Below are 21,384 nucleotides of genomic sequence, written 5' to 3' on the forward strand. Positions count from 1 at the left end.
ACAAGAGAATTAAGTAACATGTGTAAAGAAGTGCTGATCTCTAACTGTAGAGGGAACCTGTGGTAGAAGTAAATCTAAGAAGACATGGGACAAGGTGGTGAAGCATGATCTTCAAACTTTGGGCCTCATGGAGGCAAATGACCAGTGACCAAAACCTTTGGTAATATGCTGTGTCTGAGAAGACCCATCAAGCCAAGTGAAATCATAGTTGTGGCTAATACTGATCTCACATAACTCACAAGTAAAGAGCACCTTTCAAGTGTTGGGCCTCATGGAGGGAATGTGGCTGATGCCAATGGCACATGAAAAAGCACCTTTCGAGTATTGGATCTCACAGAGGTATTGACAAATGACCAAGACCATTGGCATTATGAGAAGTCCCCTCAAACTAAGCAAAATTGTAGTTGTAGCAGATACCAGTGTCAGGCAGCTGACACATAAAAGCACCCATTACACTCTTGGAGTGGTTGGTGTTAGGAAGGGCACCTCAACTTGCCAGCCCTGATCAAACTGTCCAATCCATGCCAGCATGGACAATGGATGTTAAATGATGATGATAATGATGAATACAACCCTCCACTCTACAAAGAATAAAACACAACTTTAGTCTCTTTTTCATTTAATTTTTTGTAAAACATTCTAATCTAATAAATTCTCATTTTAAACAGACATATGGATGACAGAATTAAATTGGCAACTTTACCATGATAAATGGTTCTGTGGAATAACAAATTCCTTAACCTAAATTGTTAAAATTGCAAACTATTGTTTCCAACTCATACATTAATTTTAAGATACACTAAAACTAAAATTGGAGTTAAATTAACTCTATAAATTAATAATACACCCCAGGAAGATTAATAAAATTTGTCATAACTAAAAATGTCACCCATTTAAGAGCAATGAAAATTCTTATGTTAATTTCTTCAAGACAATCATTGTCTTTAAGGGTGTGCACATGCACTAAAAAGACATTCAGAACAATGATATTTTTGGTAATTTAAAAAATTTTTCATTAAAGTTTTAGTTAAGTTAGTGCTAATATACTTAATACAGGGAGTGTTAAAAAGATAGTGCTTTGCTGATGAGGTCACACAAAGACTGAAATATATTTGGAGTTGTCTTTTTTACTTTACAAAGTTTCCTCCCACCCCATATAGCCCTAGTTAGTTTTTTAATACTCCTGCATTAAATATGTAAACATAACTATTGTTTTATATGTAAATTGTAAATGACTTCTCTGAATAATTTATTTTCTATATATTTCGAGCCTTGATCAAAACACCTTATAAGGCTATTATATATTATAGAAAGGACAATTCCCAGAGCTACTTTAAACTTTTTAAAACTGATGAAACAGAACACATAGATAAACTGGTGTGGTTAGTGAGGTTAATTTGCAGTGTATATTGCTGCAGGTTAGTAATTAGGAGAAATATAGACAAAGAATAAATACAAGATAGAAGAATTAACGTTTAGTATTGGGGTCTGAGGAGCAAGATACAATAGAGCTGACAGGAGGAGTACAGGTGATTGTGCTGGGTGTTCTATGCAGTACTGGCATTGAAATATTGAGTTCAGATGAATAAAAGCTTTCTGAACTAGTAATGAAAGAAGAGACAGAAGGCAAACAAAGCTTGGTGACAGGTAGAGTGGTTGGAAAGTCAGTGAGTATAAACATTCTCTTTAATGTAATATAGAATGAGTAAATACATGTGAGCATGATCCTAAATGAACAAGCATTATTGTACTGTGGAATTCATTTTGGTGAGACAGCTGCATTATTGCAGGTGAACCTCAACACGTGGTTGCATTATGCCAAGCATGCAAATAGTGTTGTAGTATGGACTATGTCTGAGGGGATAGTTCCTCTATCCTAAATGTGTGGAAAGTATAGTTGTGTGTGTGTGTGTGTATTTGATGCTAGAGTTTACCTAAAATAATTTCTCATAAAAGCAATGAGTCTCACTTACCTGGCATGATAACCTCTGGAAAGCCAATTTTACGAGATATTGCTGTCCCAGGTAAAACTAAATGTGGGTAATCATCCCAGATCTGCATGTAAAAACATATAAATACATATCATCATCATTACCAAAATAACTTCTAACACATGCAAAATGTCACAAATTTTGAGGAGCAGTTAAATCAACCGTAGGAATTATCCCAAAAGAATGAGAGGAAAATTCAAGTAGTTAAGGTTACTTAACTTTCCTCTTTTCACATTGTCAGTAGCTCTCTGTCTTCTTTATTTGTTATTTTACTTTTGTATCATCATGCTTCAAGCAAACTACAATGCTCTTCACTCAGAATGTAAAGAATCATAACTAAAAACTGCAAGTATTTTTTAAAGTTTTTGCTTCTCTGCCAATTATGCCAACCACAGTGTTTAATAAAACAAAACTATATAATCATACATATAAAGCTGAGCCCCAGCATGGCCACAGTATAATGACTGAAACAAGTGAAAATTGAAAGATAATCATCATAAGTATGTATATATAATCAAAACTCTAAACAAGCTGTGGGATCAATCTAAGCTGATAGCAAATTTTTTAAAATGCCAATTTGGATAAGTTTTAATAAAAATGTTGATTTATTGTTGATTTTGAGCAATATTATCATTTAAAACTGACAATTCCTCTCTACACTCTCATTCACTGTGAACATATCCTCTTTTCCTGTTTCATCTGGATACTTCCCCACCTCCTATCAATCTCAGAGGCCATGTAAAGGGTCATGGGCATTGCCCTTCGTCTTGATTGAGCAATAATAAAATACATTAATGAAATACACACACACATACATATAAATTATAGTCTTTTATACATTTTCCATCAACAAGTTCTATTCAGATGGTACTGGATAACCTGAAATTATAGTAGCTAATATGTTGGCTAATATAGTTGGCTAATATGCTGTGCAGTGAAATTGAACCTGGAAGTGTGTGATCATAAGATTAACTTCTTAATAATACTTCCACAATTACATTATATTTAGTTTCATTCTGCTATATTTTGTGTTTAAGGTCTACTTTTACACCAATGAGGCCTATCACTCTCTTCATTCACAAAATGCAATTAGCTTCTTTGTAATTTTTATCAGAGGATAACAAAAGTTCTGCAGCTAAGAATGAGAGCTCTTATAGAAGGGTCTCTGGACTCATCACATATAAAAGAAGATAGGTTGCTGATTCAAGGAGCAGAAAATGCCCAAGCAGGTGAAATCTGCAACATTGTCAACAACAAGCCTCCACCCGAATACCACTAAAAAAAGTACATCTAGAAATCCTCTGGACATCATTAAAAAAGAAGGAAAACATCAATGAAAGGTGTGGACAGATGATGGAGAAATGAAGCAGGACCCAGAATATATGCAGTGGTGGACTACTTGCAGGGTAGATGTAGAAGATAATTTACCTGTTGTGAATCTCCTTCCAGCACTTTAATGGAAACCCACACACCTTGGCCTTTATGATCACTTTCGCGTCCACTTGTAATTTTCTTTATCACAGTTTCAAGAAATTCTCTTTCACCACACCTGCAATTTAGTAAATAAATCCCATCATTTACTGAAGCAACAATATCATAAATATAAGAAATTTTGTTTATTATATCATTTATGGATTGGTGGGCTATAGAAATTTAGATATTTAAGTTACCAATAGACTTTTGACATTACCATTTGTCTTTCTCATCAGCAGTTCTTTCTCAAAGAGCTACTACTAAAATTTAAAAGTTTTTATCCATTCAATAATTTTGTTAGGATTTATTCTATGTAAAATTGAATTTATTAATGTTTAAAACTATCAAACAACTCAAAGGTGGCCATATGATTCAATAACTTTGGATATTTTTGTTTTATTGCTTGTTGAATATCTCAGCAGAAAAATATCAAACAAATGCTGCTCCTACAATAAATTCACACATTCATATGTATCTTACAGCTACAAATATAAACAGAGTGAGAATTGTAACTCCCCCCCAAAAAAACAACAAAAAAAACAAGACTGTACTCAGAATAAGCAAAGAAAAGCAGTACTATTAAAATAACCAACAACCTTAAGAAAAATGCATTTGTAAGAAATCCAAAAGCAGTCAATTTTCCTTACAAATTTTTATCTTGCTATACCTCCTGAAACTAATTGACAATATCAGAATTAAAGCAAAATTCAACAATCAGGGTAGTTATCTACCTATACAATAGGAATATTCAAGAAATTCTATAGAATTAACATGAAGTATGTAAAGAAATGGAAAATATTCTGTTGTAATAATGACTAAGAAGGAGGGAAATGCTAAACTTATCGGTGACCATTTGAGAGAAAATCTTCAATAAACTACATTTTTTTAAAAAAAGGGAAAGGAAATAAAGCGAACCTAGAATAACACACTGGAAATAAAACAAGTTGACTTTACAAAATATTAAATGTATAATTATTAATACTAAATAATAAGTACTTTTAGGTGAAAATTGATAGATCAAGTATGTTGTTGCTTTCTGAATTGAGATGATAAAAAACATTCAAAGCATTTTTTTTTTTAAACAAATTGTCATTCATAAAAATTAATTAAATAAAATGTATAGAATTAAATAATGACAAACAGACATATTTAAACTCTTATTATTATTAACATCATGATGTTGGTAAAGACTGGGTCTTTGGATTAGCTTGTGCCACATTGCTGTAATATTGCATTAATTCCTTTTAGGTCTACCATTGTATATAAGCTCTTATATGATATGATGGGAGTATATGCACAAGGAGCGAAGAGAAGAGATAATAAAAGCAAATTTAGTTCTCTACCAGAATATGAAGAAACTTGAAATACATGCTTCTCATTTTGGCCAATGAAAGAAATTGCGAAGAAAAATACAATATCTTCTTTTTATTGACAGACAAAAGAAATTTTAACAAAGAGACCTTTCTTTATATCAAAAACATAAACGAAAAAACAAAAACAAAAAAGAAGTGATAACTTAAATTAGAACAAATGACAGCATTAATAGAGAAAACTGAGAAATCAAGTGTCTGGACTGGGTACAACAGACAGATGTGAGAGTGCAGTCAGAGGGTTCAACTTATCAAAAGAATTAATCTTTAAAATACAATTTTAAAAAATTTGCTTGGAGAGAAAAGAACCTAAATATTTGTATAACTCCATTTAAAATACTTTCTATGTATTTCTTTGTTAATTTTTTAGTGTATATGTGTGTGTGAGATACAAAACTTCAATTTAGAACTATATGAAATAATATGCAGTCAGGTCACCACATAGTTCAGTGCAGTAAAGTCAATTTAATTTATAACTTATTGACATGCTCAAGAATATTCATTTATTTTGCTGTAAAACGATATTAGTGTTAAGGTTCTAAATTCTGTTGGCAGAACTCATTGGCTCCTGACATGAGGAGTTTTAATTCTCATATGGCTTTCTAAAGGTGGTGTAGAGCTATTGATAATAAACAAACTATACTTCACTTCTCCAAATATAGTTCAGACAATTTTTTGTGAAATAAAATTTTATTGAATGCTATGCAGCATGACCAACAAACATGCTTGTGAAGAGTTAATGCAGGAGTATTCCTGACCTCAGGAGCCCTAGAGAAAAAAGTCACCATTGACTCAACACACAAAACGTACATGGTTCTAAGCCAATGATGCAGTTCCCTAAAGCATGAATACAGAACTGTGAAATTAACAAGTATTTTATTAGTTTGTAGTACTAAATTCAATTCCCTCAGATGGAAAGGTTATGTGCTATAGACAAACACTCTATTCAATAGGTAAAGTTGTTTCTCAAACGCTTTACAGCAAAAGGTGGCGATCAGAACTAGTGCCATGGAACTCTAACCTTATTAAGTTAATACACAAGAGAGAGACAGAGAGAGAAAATTATTACAAGTGAATATGTAACAAATCATGGTTTTATAAACTGATGTAAAGTTAAAATATTGTCAGAGAGATGCAAATATAACAAAATTTATGTTAATGTATTGGGTCATCCCATAAATAATGCGTTTTTTTTTCAATTGTATGAAAAGTCAGAGTGGGGACAGGATAAACTAACTGCATCAACTTGCTATAAAAGTAGATAGTAATTTTACCGTGTCCTTATTCTTTGTGTAAAGTTTTGAAGAGTGCAGTTTGATTTTAACAGTAATTTTTTCAAAGCTAAGGTTTATGAGTTCAATAAAGGCAACAATGCAATGGAAAGTGTGAGGAATATTAATGCAGTATATGGGGATCGGACAATAAGGATAAGCCAGTGTCCACGGTGGTTCCAGAAATTCAAAGCTGGAAACTACAGCCTAGATGAGACTTATTCTGGAAGACCTGTAGAGCTAGATGAGGACATCCTGCAAACCCTGGTGGAACAATACTCCATTGTAACTGATGAGGAACTAGCAGAGAAGATTGGATTTAATCATTCAACCATCCATTGACACCTGTGTGCCATTGGAAAAGCCAGCAAATTGGGTCAATGGGTTCCTCGCAAGCTTTCCAAGTCTAATTGCATGCAGAGAGTGAAGGTGTGCTCATCTTTGCTGTCATGTCTGGTGACGAGAAATGGGTTCTCTATAAAAATGTCAAGTGCCAGGGAAAGGAAAAAACACTGACAACCCAGGCTAAAGAAAGTCTTCACCCACATAAGATGTTGTTGTCTGTTAGGTGGGATATGAAAGGTTTAGTCCTATTGAACTTTTAAACCCAAACCAAATGATAACAAAGCTGCAAGCAGCTTGAACAGCATAAGTCAGTGCTAGAAGAAAATGACCATCTTTGGTTTCAAGATGAAAGATGTTCTTCCATCAGGATAATGCTTGGTCACATACAGAGAGGATGACATTCCAAAGGCTGGAGCAGTTTGAATGGGAAATGATGACCCACCCACAATATTCGCCAGGCATTGCCCCATCTGATTATCACTTATTCTGCAGTCTTCAAAATCATTTGGATGGAAAAAATATGAATTCTGTAGATGAGGTCAGACCAGTACTGGAGGAGTATTTTTCGTCACGGACAAGTGAATTTTGGAAGAGAGGCCTTGTAAATCTATCAGATAGATGGAAGAGCATTGTAGAAAATGAGTATATTTTAGATTTGTTTATCTTAATTTTGTAAAATAAAAGAAGTATAAAAAACTTCTAAATTTATGGATGACCCAATACAACAAGATACACACATCATTATCATTCCTTCACATGAGCTTTCCATGCTGGCATTGTTGGATGGATATTCATGGTTTGAATCAGTTCTTGTTTCAGGTTACAACCAGGTGTGACCAAGAGACCAGGGACCTAACTCTTGCTCCACACACACACACCTCCAAGTCGTTTCACACATGACTACTAGTAGGGGGTCAACTTTGATTTTCTTTCTCTCATTAGCAACACCATTCTATATTTTCTTTGACTTGCATTGCCTCACCTTCATTCTGTGTTAATACACAACTTCAGTCTCACTTTTTGCATCCTATTTCTTATCAATTTATTAATATAATGTACATTCTTAAAACACTGTATTTCACTTACATATGGACATGAATAAAATGCTGTGTGTCTTCATTGCACTCAAGTGAGCCTCCTTGAATGAAAGCAGTAACATCCATAGCTGAATAAGAAAGAGGAGGAAAAACAGTTAATTTTTGTTTTCACTCAACGACATTCACAACACAAAACAAAAATAGGACATGTTCTTTGACAGAGAATTTTAACAAGATCTTCTTGAAGCAGTCACAAGCAAGATACACTATGCCAGGAATCTCTGTCCCCATTAGCATTGGTAAGTCCTCAATCTCATGCTATCTACCAATAACATCTATGTACTTCAGTGGTCTTCATTCTCTATCAAAGTGGTTCTCAACCAGGATCCATATAAGATTTTGCTGTTAAAATTTATGTGCACTAAATTGGTCATACTTCTACAACATATTTTCTACAAAATATTTTAACAGATTTTTAGTACAATTCCTAATAATATTTAGGTATAAAAAAATAATAGGATTTTCTAAAACATGAAATAGTTATGGGGGTTTAGTAGAGTGAAATAAGAACCAAAGGGGTCCATATGTAAAAAATGGTTGAAAACCACTGCTCTATCAGAGTATGAGAGAATCCAAAGTGTAACATCTGTTATGGTCTGTTATTCAGCATAATACCAGTTGCTAGTATAGTCATCATTGCATTGAGCAACAATACTAGAGATGAGTGGAATGTACCCCTTTAATCCCCTTTATGTTTTTCTGCACCCACCATGATATATTTTAAGCCTTCCTAAGAAGCCTGGCGTATGTACCATCAGGGCAATCTTGAAGGTGCTTATATTTTGTTTTATCATAAAGAACCTACCTAGCCACTACTATCTAAAGATTACTTTAAGTTTCAATGATTAGACTATGACCATGCTGGAGCAACACTTTCAAGGGTTTTAGTCAGTTATCAATTATTGTCAAACTTCTCAGCTTTTCTTTAAGTTATGACTCTTTTTAAGGAGTTACCTCCAGGTGGGGAGAAAATATATCAGAAGGAGTTCACTGCAATATACACAAACACACACACATGCATGATTGTCTTCTACAAACACAGACACACATGATTGTCTTCTAAAAGTAAAGTCACTTAATAAAAGTATCACTATTAAGGTACATATATATGTTGGTAAATATTGTTCCAATGGTGAAGGCGCATGGCTCAGTGGTTAGAGCATCGAGCTCACGATTGTGAGATTGTGAGTTTGATTCCCGGACCGGGCTGTGTGTTGTGTTCTTGAGCAAGACACTTTATTTCACGTTGCTCCAGTTAACTTGGCTATAGAAATGAGTTGTGACATCACTGGTGCCAAGCTGTATTGGCCTTTGCCTTTCCCTTGGATAATATCAGCAGTGTGGAGAGGGGAGGCTTGTATGCATGGGCGACTGCTAGCCTTCCACAAACAATCTTGCTCTGACTTGTGCCTCGGAGGGTAACTTTCTAGGTGCAATCCCATGGTCATTCATGACCGAAGGGGTCTCCCCAGTGTTCCAATATATCAATTGCAAATATAACTGAACAGAAAGTAAAACTGAAATACCAAGAAAGTCATTATATGTGACAGACATGATTGGATAATTACAGATAATTATACCATCTAAAGATTACTTTAAGTTTTACCATTATTGCAGAACACTCAAAGACAGTGAGATTCCAGTTGTATTGTACTGAAATATATTTAGGGAGCTACACAATATGAAAATACATTTTGCAAACTCAACTGTTACAGTGATATCTGGATGTGAGCATTACTTCAGATAAGAATTAGGAAACAATGTGCAAAATTTACTTGGTCTACAGAGACAAATGCTTACATCGTATGTTTATGAAACATATTTCTAATTGATTTGTTTACAATGTAAACAAATGATTACATTGTAAGTTTATGTGACATTTCTAATTGCTAATTAGAATATAATTGTAAATATTCTAACATAAACACATATGGGAAACATCTTTTACAATCATGTCGTCCAAATCTGATCTTACTATGAGGCACCTTGGGCAAATTTCATCTAACATTACCTCAGACTGACAAAAATCTTGTGAGTGAAATTTAGTAGAAATTGTGTAGAAGACAATCATGTGTGTTTGTGTATATGGCAGTGAATTCCTTCTGATATATTTTCTCCCTACCTGGAAGTAACTCCCTAGAAAGAGTCATAACTTAAAGAAAAGCTGAGAAATTTGACAATAACTGATAACTGACTAAAGCCCTTGAAAGTGTTGCTCCAGCATGGTCACAGTCTAATCACTGAAACCGGCAAAAAAAATAAAATAAAAGAATACTAATGTAGTAAATGTTTCATTATTCCACTTCATTATTTAGTTACATTAAAAGTAAAGTTATTTAATAAAAGCATCACTATTAAAGTACATATATATGTTGGTAAATAGTGTTCCAATATATTAACTGCAAATATAACTGAACAGAAAGTAAAGCTGAAATACCAAGAATGTCATTATATGTGACAGACATGATTGGATAATTATAGAAAATTTATAAATTTTATTCTCTTTCTTTGTCAACTGTTTTTAGAAAACACGACTTTATGACACTTTTTAGGTTTCATAATGAAGCTTCAGATACTTTATATATGTGTGCAGTGACATATATTCTATCCACCCCACACATTTTAGTATCTTTATTGCTAATTGCTGTTGACTACTATGTAAACAAAACTACCATATGACAACTACTGTTTATCTAATATATTTAGTTTCTCCCAACAGATTGAGAGTGTGGTTATAAGAGACTAGGTAGGTGGGAAAATGCACATACCAGCAACACCAAAAGGTCGCCGTAAGCCTTGAGTTTGTTTTTTGTTATCCATATCCCGAGGATCCATGGTACCTGCAAGCAGAAATATAAAATATTTTTTTAATAGTTAAAATAGCAAATGTAGAATTAAGTGATTGATATTCATAAAACATGTGCTGCATTTAATCTGCAAGCTTTGATACACTGGTAAATAATCTAATCAAAAAATTTAAGTTAAAATTTCAAACCTTAGTGTCTTTCTTATTACCAATAGATTGTTTGCTTACTGACAGATAATTAAATAGAAATCTCATTGAGCCATTGTACTTGGCATTTATTGACCTGGAGAAAGCCTTTGACAAAGTCCCTCATTTTGTAATGAGGAAGCTAGGAGCAAACAGATGGCTTGTGAGAGCCACACAAGTAATGTACAGTAAGGTGTGAGCTAGCAATGAGTACAGTAAAAAAATTCAGTTTGCAGGTAGGAGTTTGCCACTGTTCAGCTCTCAGTCCCCTCAATTCATCACAGTCCTCCAAAAGCCATAACAAAAAAATTTAAGACTGGTTGCCTTATATGCTAACAACTTCCTTTTTATAGTGGAATCTATAGCAGAGTGAGAAAAGAAATTTCAGAAAAATCAAATCAAATAGTCTTAAAGTTAACTTAGCAAAGACCATTTATAGTAAGCAGGAAAGGTGTAAGTAGAAATTCCATCTGGTGTACCAGGTGTAAAATATGGACACACAAGTGTTGTAGTGGAATCACAAGAAGGTTAATGGAGAAAGTAGACTTTGTAGGTGGCAAATGTGCAGGAGTAATAAATGCTAAGAACACAGAAAATAGATTTTCTAGAATGCCCAAGAGGTTCCCTAGAAATAGTAGCTGGTTTCTGTTACCTAGGTAACCTAATTAGCAGTAGAGGAGGAAGTTCTGAAAGTATAGCTGCTAGAATAAGAACAGGATGGAGAAAGTTCAGAGAACAATTACCTCTCAGAGTGTATAATTGTATGATGCTTATGTATGAACAGCAATGCTAAAAGGTAGAGAGACATGGGTTCCGAATTTAGAAGACAGATGAAGACTAGACAACAGAAGAAGCTAGTATGCTCTGTTGGATGTGCAACACCAGTATGTATGTACAACAAAGTACAAATGAGTTTGAGAGAAAAAATCAGGCTTAAGAGGAATTAAATGTAGTGTGCAAAAAAGAAGACTGCACTGGTACAATCATGACATGGAAATAGATGAAAATAACTGTATAAAGGTGCTGATCACTTAAAGTAGGTGGAATTTGTAGAAAAAGGGGATCCAAGAAGACATGAGACAAAATAGTGAAGGCTGATCTCAAGATGTTGAGTCTCTTGACAAAGAACTGAAATGATTGTTGATCCACTGTTTGAGAAGACCTGTCCGTCATAGCAAAAGTGAGCTCCTAAATGCATTATGTTTATGTCTAAAGTCACTGAGCCCTACTCCTGCCCCCAATCTGTCTCTGTAAAGCCCACACCACATTTCATCCTCCTAACACCCACCCCTTCATCACTCTTTCATCAACAACATTATTCAGCTGCTGTTATCACATGAAAGCAGAATCTGCACACATTTCATCCCATTTTCCGCTACAATTTACTTTCCCCTCTCCCTGCAACCACTTCCTTTTAAAATCAATCACTCACTCCCAATATCATCCCTTCCCGTTTATTTTCTACTGATCACCCTTTTATGTGCCCCCAGTTATTTCTCTCTTACCTCTGGGATCACCAAAGCTCACCTTTAACACTCTCTCATATCTGCCATCAACAGCCCCACCCTCAACCTTTGCACCCCAATCAGTATATCCACTCTACATACTTCTGACTTTCATCTCTATCACTGTCCACTCTCTCCCCTCCACTCTTATAATCCATCCTGCACATCATCTCCCTATTTTCTGATCTATCTACAGGCTTATTATATAGCTTCTCCTCACCCTTCCTCTATTGCCACTTATCACTTCCTGCCTCCTGAGTTATAGTGATAATTACCATAGACCATACCTTGTTCATCATTTACTACATTCACCTCAACTCCTATCTATCACTCTTCTCTATGTTCTTATAAACTTTCCCACCCACCCTTTCTGGTCCTCTGTCCGTATTCTCTCTTATACTCACCTTCCTATACTCTGAAAGTACACTCTAATACCTTGTCACCACCATTTTTGGCTTCCCTCCAGTAATTCTTACCCACTCTTATACAATGCAGGGTGGTGATGTATCTCCTCTATAACAAGAGACCTGTACCTGTCCCTCTATTATAATTTAGTCTCTCAACACCTGACATAAAACTACCTCCCGACTACAACCATATTCAGTTGAGGGGTATTTTTTCTTGTCTTGTAAGTTACTTGGCAACCACACTAGTGTTAGAGTCATGAAAAAATCACTCAGTACACTCTTTAAAGTGGTTGGCATTAGAAAGGGCACCCAGCCATAGAAAGCATGCCATAGTAGACAGTGGAATTCAACACAATCCTCCAGCTCATTGGATCCTGTCAAATCATCCAACCCATGCCAGCATGGAAACTGGATGTTAAAGGATAAGATTCATCATCATCATTTAACGTCTGTTTTCCATGCTAGCATGGGTTTAGACTGTTTGATTGGAACTGGTCTGATTTGGCATGGTTTCTATGGCTGGATGTCCTTCCTAACACCAATCTCTCCAAGAGTGTAATGGGTGCTTTTTACATGCCAGTTGTGTAACACTAGCATTGGCCACAACTACACTCTCACTTGGCTTGACAGGTCTTCTCAAGCACAGTATATGCTAAAGGTCATGGACACACACATAAGTGTGTATGTATGTATTTAAGTACACTGTAAATTTTAAGCCAAGAGAACTTATTAACTTGCTTTAATATAATTTTCATAAACAGAATACAAGTATAAACATTTGGCCTTATAGAGTTCAAAATTTTAATCAATTTCACTGATTCCTACCATAGTTCACTTACCAATTCGAACTATCTGGAATAATAAGAACACTTTTTCTCGTTGTCTGTCTTTGGAACCAAGATCCTAGAAAAAAAGAAAAGCAAAGAAATTCATTTTAATTTTCTTTTATAAAATTAAATCAAGAAGTGATATATAGGCTCTCAGCTGAATCAATGAACTGGTTTCAATTCATGGTTCAAGTTAATTCATGTAAGCTGCATATAGCCTCAAATGTGTATCTATCACTTGTAAGTTTGTGAACATATATTTAAGAATTAAATCAAACATAAACTGAAAACTTAGAAACAGCAATAATACTCAAAGTAACACAGTTAATAAGAACTAAAGTTATGAAGACAGACTAAATAAATAACAGTGAAGTTTAGGAAAATAATGAACTTTAGTTAGAAGCTGAAAATAAACTTGTTTTTTTACATTTAGCATAACACCAACTGTTTTGCTATTTACATTTAGCATAATACATGAAATACCTTCATATATTTCTCTCACTCCCACACACACAAATAATGCTAAAAATCATAAGTATTATGCATGCATGCACACACATACACACACAATTAGAATGTATTATTTACTGTGAAATCTACGAAATGCAGAACTTAAATGTAAAAATATAGTATTGGATTTGAAATGTTCAATACCTTGCAGAGATCACAGGAATTCCCTATGACTAATCTTGTACCAGGATAAAACTGCTAGTCATTGTAAAGTATCAAACTTACCAATGACAAATATATATATAATTTAAAAATAGGATAAAATCTTCATAAGAATTTATCAAGTAGTTAGCATGAAAAACCTCATAAAAGAAAAAAACCATCAATTTTTTCTATTAAATTTATTTATATATATTATATAGAGGGCACTATTACACATAGATGCCCTCTATAATATATATATATATATAATATATATATATATATATATATTATATATATATATATTATTCTTTAACATGAATATTATTGATGGTGATTTTGAAGTTTAGACCAGCTAAGCCATCATCAGACTGTCTGATGATGGCTTAGCAGGCCTAACTTTGAAGTCACTGTCAATACTATTCTGGTTAAAGAAAAAATTATTGTACTCTACCAAATGTATTGAGTAATCCTTCAATTTAACGTAAAAATTATTTTAACATAAAAACATACACACACACACACACACATGAGGAGACCCCCTTCGGTCATGAATGACCATGGGATTGCACCTAGAAAGTTACCCTTCGAGGTACAAGTCAGGGCAAGATTGTTTGTGGAAGGCCAGCAGTCGCTCATGCATACCAGCCTCCCCTCTCCACATCACTGATGTTATCCAAGGGAAAGGCAAAGGCTTGGCACCAGTGATGTTGCAACTCATTTCTACAGCTGAGTTAACTGGAGCAAAGTGAAATAAAGTGTCTTGCTCAAGAACACAACACACAGCCCGGTCATGGGAATCGAACTCACAACCTCACGATCGTAAGCTCGACACTCTAACCACTAAGCCATCCGCCTTTACATACACACACACATATATATACAGAAATGTAAATTCTTAGTAGTGTACAGGGTAGTATATTGATAATGGCAGAAAGAAAAATTAGTCAGAAGTGATGGTGGTATTTTTATTTATTTGCACAGATATAATATGTCTATGAATTTTTTAAGGAGTACTTCTTAAATCCTGTTATCTTATATTCTTTTGTGTATGTGTTGGTGCCTAGCACTGAGATAAAGATTGACTCTCCAACACTAAACACAAGCATAAAAAGGAAGATAAAAAGATTTAGCAGTATCCAACTCATTCTTAGTAAAATTTGAAGGCATTTTATATTCATATATAAATAAATGAAAATGGTATTATTTCTGACTAATTTTTTTCATCATGATTAATACGTATAAACACGCAAAATTTACATACTATAATGCATACACACACACATAGCTATATATACTGTCATTATAGGAGTGGCTGTGTGGTAAGTAGCTTGCTAACCAACCACATGGTTCCGGGTTCAGTCCCACTGCGTGGCATCTTGGGCAAATGTCTTCTGCTATAGCCCCGGGCCGACCAATACCTTGTGAGTGGATTTGGTAGACGGAAACTGAAAGAAGCCTGTCGTATATATGTATATATATATCTATATGTATGTGTGTGTGTGTTTGTCCCCCTAGCATTGCTTGACAACCGATGCTGGTGTGTTTATGTCCCCGTCACTTAGTGGTTCGGCAAAAGAGACCGATAGAATAAGTACTGGGCTTACAAAGAATAAGTCCTGGGGTCGAGTTGCTCAATTAAAGGTGGTGCTCCAGCATGGCTGCAGTCAAATGACTGAAACAAGTAAAATAAAAAAAAAAATATATATATATATATATATATATATATATATATATATATATGCATAATATTGATTTGACTGGGACTTCAGGTTCTGCTCTTAATGGCTTATTCAACCAGTTGAATAAGCTGATATGCACAAAACTTAAGATGCCAGTCAAATCAATATCAACAATAATTGACTTCATACTATATGTAGAGGCCTCACTGTCAGTACTGCTGCTTTTTCACAAGTTTATTAACAACATCAAACAATACATTTACACACAAACACATACACAGACAGACAGACAGACAAACTCTGAAGTCTTTATCGGGGGACTAGGTATATGGAGTTAGTAGAGGTTTCAACCAGATGTGTACATATGTGTTTATCTTCTGAATAAATTTAGTTTTTGTATCTATCTATCTATATACATATATATATATATCTTTATGTGTGTGTGTGTGTGTGTGTGTGTGTGTGTGTGTGTGTGTATATATATATATCAAGCCTAATCGTATTTATCTGCATGTCTATCTCTCTCTCTCTACAAATATGTGTGTATGAGAGAGAGAGAACAAGATAGATATAGGTAGAACGATATATCTATATACAGCAACTTTGACAAATTTTGGCATGTAGTAGCCAAGGACATGCCTGGATAATAAGTATATATTGTGCATACTGTGCAATATTATTTTCTACTCTAGGCACAAGGCCCAAAATTTTGGGGGAGGGGAGCCATTCGATTAGATCGACCCTAGTATGTAACTGGTACTAAATTTATTGACCCAGAAAGGATAAAAGACAAAGCTGACCTCAGTGAAATTTGAACTCAGAACTTAACAGTACAAAATACTGCTAAGCATTTCATCCGGCATGCTAACGTTTCTGCCAGCTCGCCACCTTGGTCCCAGTGACAAACATTGCAAGATAACTGGGACTATTTTGACACTACACAACACAGACGCTGTATTACAGAGCACAGTAGTTATATTGTGGTATAAGAATGTTACTATACAATGTCATATGACATTATAACTGTCATACTATGAATCACTGCATAAGCTGAATAAGACACATTTGTCATGCTGTGATATTATATAACAGAACCATTATACTATTTAACATTATACAAACACATACAATGCACTACAACATATGTAATACAGCTGGCAATACTTACAAAAATAGAACAGTGCTACCATGAAAACATTCTTCATATTTAGATCAGCTTATTTTCAATTACTAATTTAACTGCATTGAAACCCTTTCCCGTTTAACTGCATTTAAAATTTAGCATTTTCATGATTTAAGGAATTCTTTTAACCCTTTAACCTATAAAGTGACAAAATCTAGCTGTCATAAAAACATTAATATTTTTCAAACTGGCCATACCAGACCCTACTGGCATGTTACCTTTCAGAAAAAGGAAACTCAAACAAATCATAGGAACCTTGTTGTTGGCATCCTTTTGTCTCAGGAGACAATGGAGTTGCGCATAAACTAATCCAGTCTGGTTTTTACATTTCATGTCCTCTCCAGTTTCCTCTCTAGTTTTGCGCAGGCCTGGGCTAGCCATGACACCAAGAATAATTGATCATTTCGCTAAAATCATTGGTGACAAGCATGAGCAATTTTATATATATCATCATCATTCAACTCCTGTTGTCCATGCTGGCAGGGGTTGGATGGTTTGACCAGGGCTGGCAAACTGGAAGGCTGCACCAGATTCCAGTCTGATATGGCATGGTTTCTACTGCTGGATGCCCTTCCTAACACCAACCACTCTGTGATTGTAATGGGTGCTTTTATGTGCTGATGGCACGGGTGCCATTTACATGACACCAGAATCTGTCACAACTGCAATTTTGCTCAGCTGAGCCAAACAGTTTTTTGTTTTCAACTATATACATGTGCTTGTCCAAATAGATTCTAGAGTATCTTCCTTCAGAGTTTGAGTTGTTAAAACTTTACATTCAATTTTGCACGACATAATGCCAAAAGTCTTTGGTCATTGCCTCCAAGAGGCCCAACACTCAAAAGGAACTCAGCCACTTTGCCTCCGAGAGGTCCAATGCTTGAAAGGAACTTGCCTCTGTGAGGCCCAATACTCAGAAGGAACTTGCCTCTGTGAGGCTCAACACTCAAAAGGAACTCAGCCACTTGGCCTCCATAAGGCCCAATGCTCGAAAGGTGTAAACAGTGAAATTTGTATTGTATGAGTAGTATGAAAAGCAACAGATTTATAGCATACAGATTCCATTTTTTTTCTCAGAGATGTGGCTACTTGAACTAAAGTTCTAGTAAACACAACTGCAATATGAGAAATTAAAGACAAAGAAAATTTATGTTCTTACACCATCTTTCACCTTGAACTGCCAAATATTTGTTATTTATTTGTAATATTTTCCTACAATGTCTAAAATAGTTCTTTGGCACTACTCATGCAGTTACTTTGCATTAGGGTTTGTTCAAACAGCAACAGGTTTTCATTTTCTAATGTGTTTTATTTGAAAGCAAACATACTCATATGAGGTTATGAAACCATCAAGACTGTGTGACAATTTAACCAAAACTCAATGGCAGAAAAGTAAATGAAACTCAACATTTCAAGACTTGAAGAGGAATTTAGAAAAGAAACAATTACAACCATTATTAACATCAGCTAACTTGCTTTTAATGGTTTTGGTGTATCTTACGATATAACAACTTTGATTACCAAAAGCAAAAAACCATACACACTGTGAGCAAATCATTGTTATATTATGATTTTTGAATTTTAATAAATTCTCTAAAGTATATATCACTAGTATATGCGCAAAAATGGAGCCTGATTAGAACAGTGATCTGGTAAGTCAGTGTACCTCAGGAAATCTTTTGTTATCTCAACTAATGAAAAGGAAACCTATGCAACTATATACTAAAATATGTGACCCATTTCCCTTTCACTTTGTCTATATATGCTGAGCCAAACAGTTTTTTGTTTTCAACCATATATATCTGCTTGTCCAAATAGATTCTAGAGTATCTTCCTTCAGAGTTTGAGTTGTTAAAACTTTACATTCAAATATTATTTAATGAATAATTTATCAAAATTTTCTTTAAACTTCAGTAAATGTCATTTAATCTGTTAATTGTAAGGTAGGTAGTTCATGGAAAAAGATTGCCAAGCATGAAACAACACAGTGCATAGTTTGCTCTCATTAACTTAGGTGTCAACCCAAAACTCTTTCCCCATTAAAACAGTATGTTCAATATACATAATAAGACCTTAAATAAATAAAAATCCTAACAATATTTTCTTATTCTGGAATGAAGTGATACTCACTGTGAACACAACTCTGAAATTATTCAACATATCTATATCTTTAGGCATTCCTTCTTTACCCCATTTCACAACATAATTTTCACTGGAAAAATAAATAAAAGAGTAGGTATAAACCTTAAAGGAAAAAACAAAGCAAAAATAATTTGTAACAAAAATAACTCCTGAAATTCTGCAATACATGCTCAGGTAATGTATATAGGTGGAACAGAGTTGCTAAATTTCTTTTGAAAAAGTTCTCTCTTAAGTGTTGGGCTGGTCTTATATATCAAGCCTTATGATAATAATATACTCATTGTCACGATTGGAATGGTACCTGAAAGTTAACTACATATAAATATTTGAGTAATATGCCCACATTTCAGAGTAAAACTCACTAAACCAGCATTTTCACTCAATCAATAGGCATCTATGGTAAATGACATAGTGATGGATGTTCCTTAACAAGTTTGTTATAAAAGCAAATATAGGAGGTCTACAAAGGTTTATCTGCATGAAAAGATCTCCCAATAAGATACAAGTGTTTTTTTGCAATATGTAAATTCATTCAAGTAAATTTATATTTACTATGTTGATATGAAAGTCTGATTCAGCCTATATGAAAAGAATATATAAATATGGCAATTGTAACAGGTAGTGAGCATATTTAGATATTACAACTGGATGGACTATTCAATAACTTACAATTGAGTATTATAAGCTATTGATCAATACTGATCAAAGTTGGTTTAGCTGAGTCACTTCACAAAATCGATTAATTTCCTGCACTATACTGGGACAATTGATCAGAAGACTAAGTTGCTTTCTATCCAAAATATTTGCATAGCACTAACAATCCATCATTTGCTATTCATTACCTGGATGAGATATAATTAACTTACCTAATAAAGTTTCCTGTTTGTTCATCGTAGAGATTCATCAGCAGATCTGCATCTTCCCCAATTCGACATACAAAGTTCCGCAACATCACGTACAATCCAAATGTTGGTTGAATTAATGGTTTCACTTCTACTTCAGTGGAATTTCGACTCTGATGGAAACATAAGCAATAAAAAGAAAAATGGAAGAACAAGAAAATTTATTTCTAAGCACACTATTTACATCCATTTGCCCAGTATTCAAGGATCAGTGGTGTTTCTACCAGAAATATTGTACTCTTGTATTGTGAGAAAATTGTCACACTACAGTTTATAAATTTAAAGATAGAAAGAAAAGTTCTGAGATGAAGGTACTACTTCTAATGACCCATAGTCATCAAATCATACCAAACTACTTAAATCACTGAGTCATTTTCAAGCTGTGATATTAACTTCTTCACTGACAATGGACTCTATTCCAGAAGAGGGGGCCTTGCATATCCCTCTGAGATTGGTGAGATCTCAGAGGGATGTTGAAATAGGAATGGCATCCAGGCGTAAAACCAAATCCTCCAGAAAGCTGCAAACTAAGAATACAAAAATAAATGTCCTAACTATGCTGGTATAGGAAGATGGGTGTTAACAAAAATAGAGTAACCCCACCACCAAAAAAAAAAAAAACCTTGCAGGAATTACTGCACTGACATGACTAGGTGACAAGAGATTAAACAAACTATTTCTATTATAACAGTAAAAAATAAAGGATTTTAACAATTTCAGTGCCTACATATTTAAAAAGAAAATTCAAAATAAACAACATTATTATCATTTAACATCCAGTTTCCATGTTGATGTTGAGTTTGATGGTTTGAAAGATCTAGCAAGCTAGAAGGCCACATCAAGCTCCAATGTTAGCTTTGCTATAGTTTCTATAGCCTGGATGCCCTTCTTAATGCCAACCGCTTTATAGTGTACTGGGTGCTTTTATTCATGCTATTGGCACTAGTGAGGTTGCTATGTAAACTTGCAAGACAAGAAAAGAAGAAAGGGTGGGGATAAAAAGCTCCTGCTACTAAAAGGGGAATGAGAGGGGAAAGTGGAGGTGGGTGGCTTTAAACCAGGTATGAAAATGTTAAAATATGGTAGAGGGACAAGCAAAAGAATAAACATCTTCCAAAAATCAAAACACAGAAATTTGATATTAATTCAGCTAAAACCAATACCTAAAACTATTTGAAATTTCCTGACGGTGACAACATTGTCGTTGCTGCTGTCATCATCATTTAACGTCTGTCTTTCATGTTGGCATGAGTTGGACAGTTTGACAGGAGCTGGCAAATCAGAAAGCTGCACCAACTCCCACTGTCTACTTTGACATGGTTTCTAAGGCTAGATGCTCTTCCTAATGCCAACCACTTTACAGAGTGTACTGGGTGTTTTTTATGTGGCACCAGCACTGGTGCTCTTTTACATGGCACCAACACTAGTGGGGTCACCAAGTAACTTGTGAGACAAAAACCTCTTAACTGGAGGAGTGGAACTGAGGGAAGTGGCTTTGTGCCAGGTGAGGGGTTAGAGTATAATAGAGGGATAGAAATAGGTAGGT

General features: G+C 34.6%; 1 protein-coding gene across 4 annotated transcripts in view; it reads right to left on the reverse strand.

Moving 5' to 3' along the window:
- Positions 1-21,384, reverse strand: part of LOC115231934 (dedicator of cytokinesis protein 1) — a 199,829-nt gene that overhangs the window by 66,029 nt on the left and 112,416 nt on the right. For all 4 annotated transcript variants that reach the window (XR_003883567.2, XM_029801828.2, XM_029801824.2 and 1 more), the window contains exons 9-15: positions 19,803-19,951; positions 18,925-19,006; positions 13,291-13,354; positions 10,316-10,387; positions 7,537-7,615; positions 3,420-3,540; positions 1,974-2,055 (exon numbers count right to left, since the gene is read on the reverse strand). Coding sequence is in view for 3 of the 4 variants with exons in the window: in XM_029801828.2 (XP_029657688.1) it covers positions 1,974-2,055; positions 3,420-3,540; positions 7,537-7,615; positions 10,316-10,387; positions 13,291-13,354; positions 18,925-19,006; positions 19,803-19,951 (649 nt within the window). In the remaining variant the exon portion in view is untranslated. The remainder of the gene's footprint in view (positions 1-1,973; positions 2,056-3,419; positions 3,541-7,536; positions 7,616-10,315; positions 10,388-13,290; positions 13,355-18,924; positions 19,007-19,802; positions 19,952-21,384) is intronic.

Source organism: Octopus sinensis, linkage group LG2, assembly GCF_006345805.1.
Source record: "Octopus sinensis linkage group LG2, ASM634580v1, whole genome shotgun sequence".
NCBI classification, from domain to species: domain Eukaryota; kingdom Metazoa; phylum Mollusca; class Cephalopoda; order Octopoda; family Octopodidae; genus Octopus; species Octopus sinensis.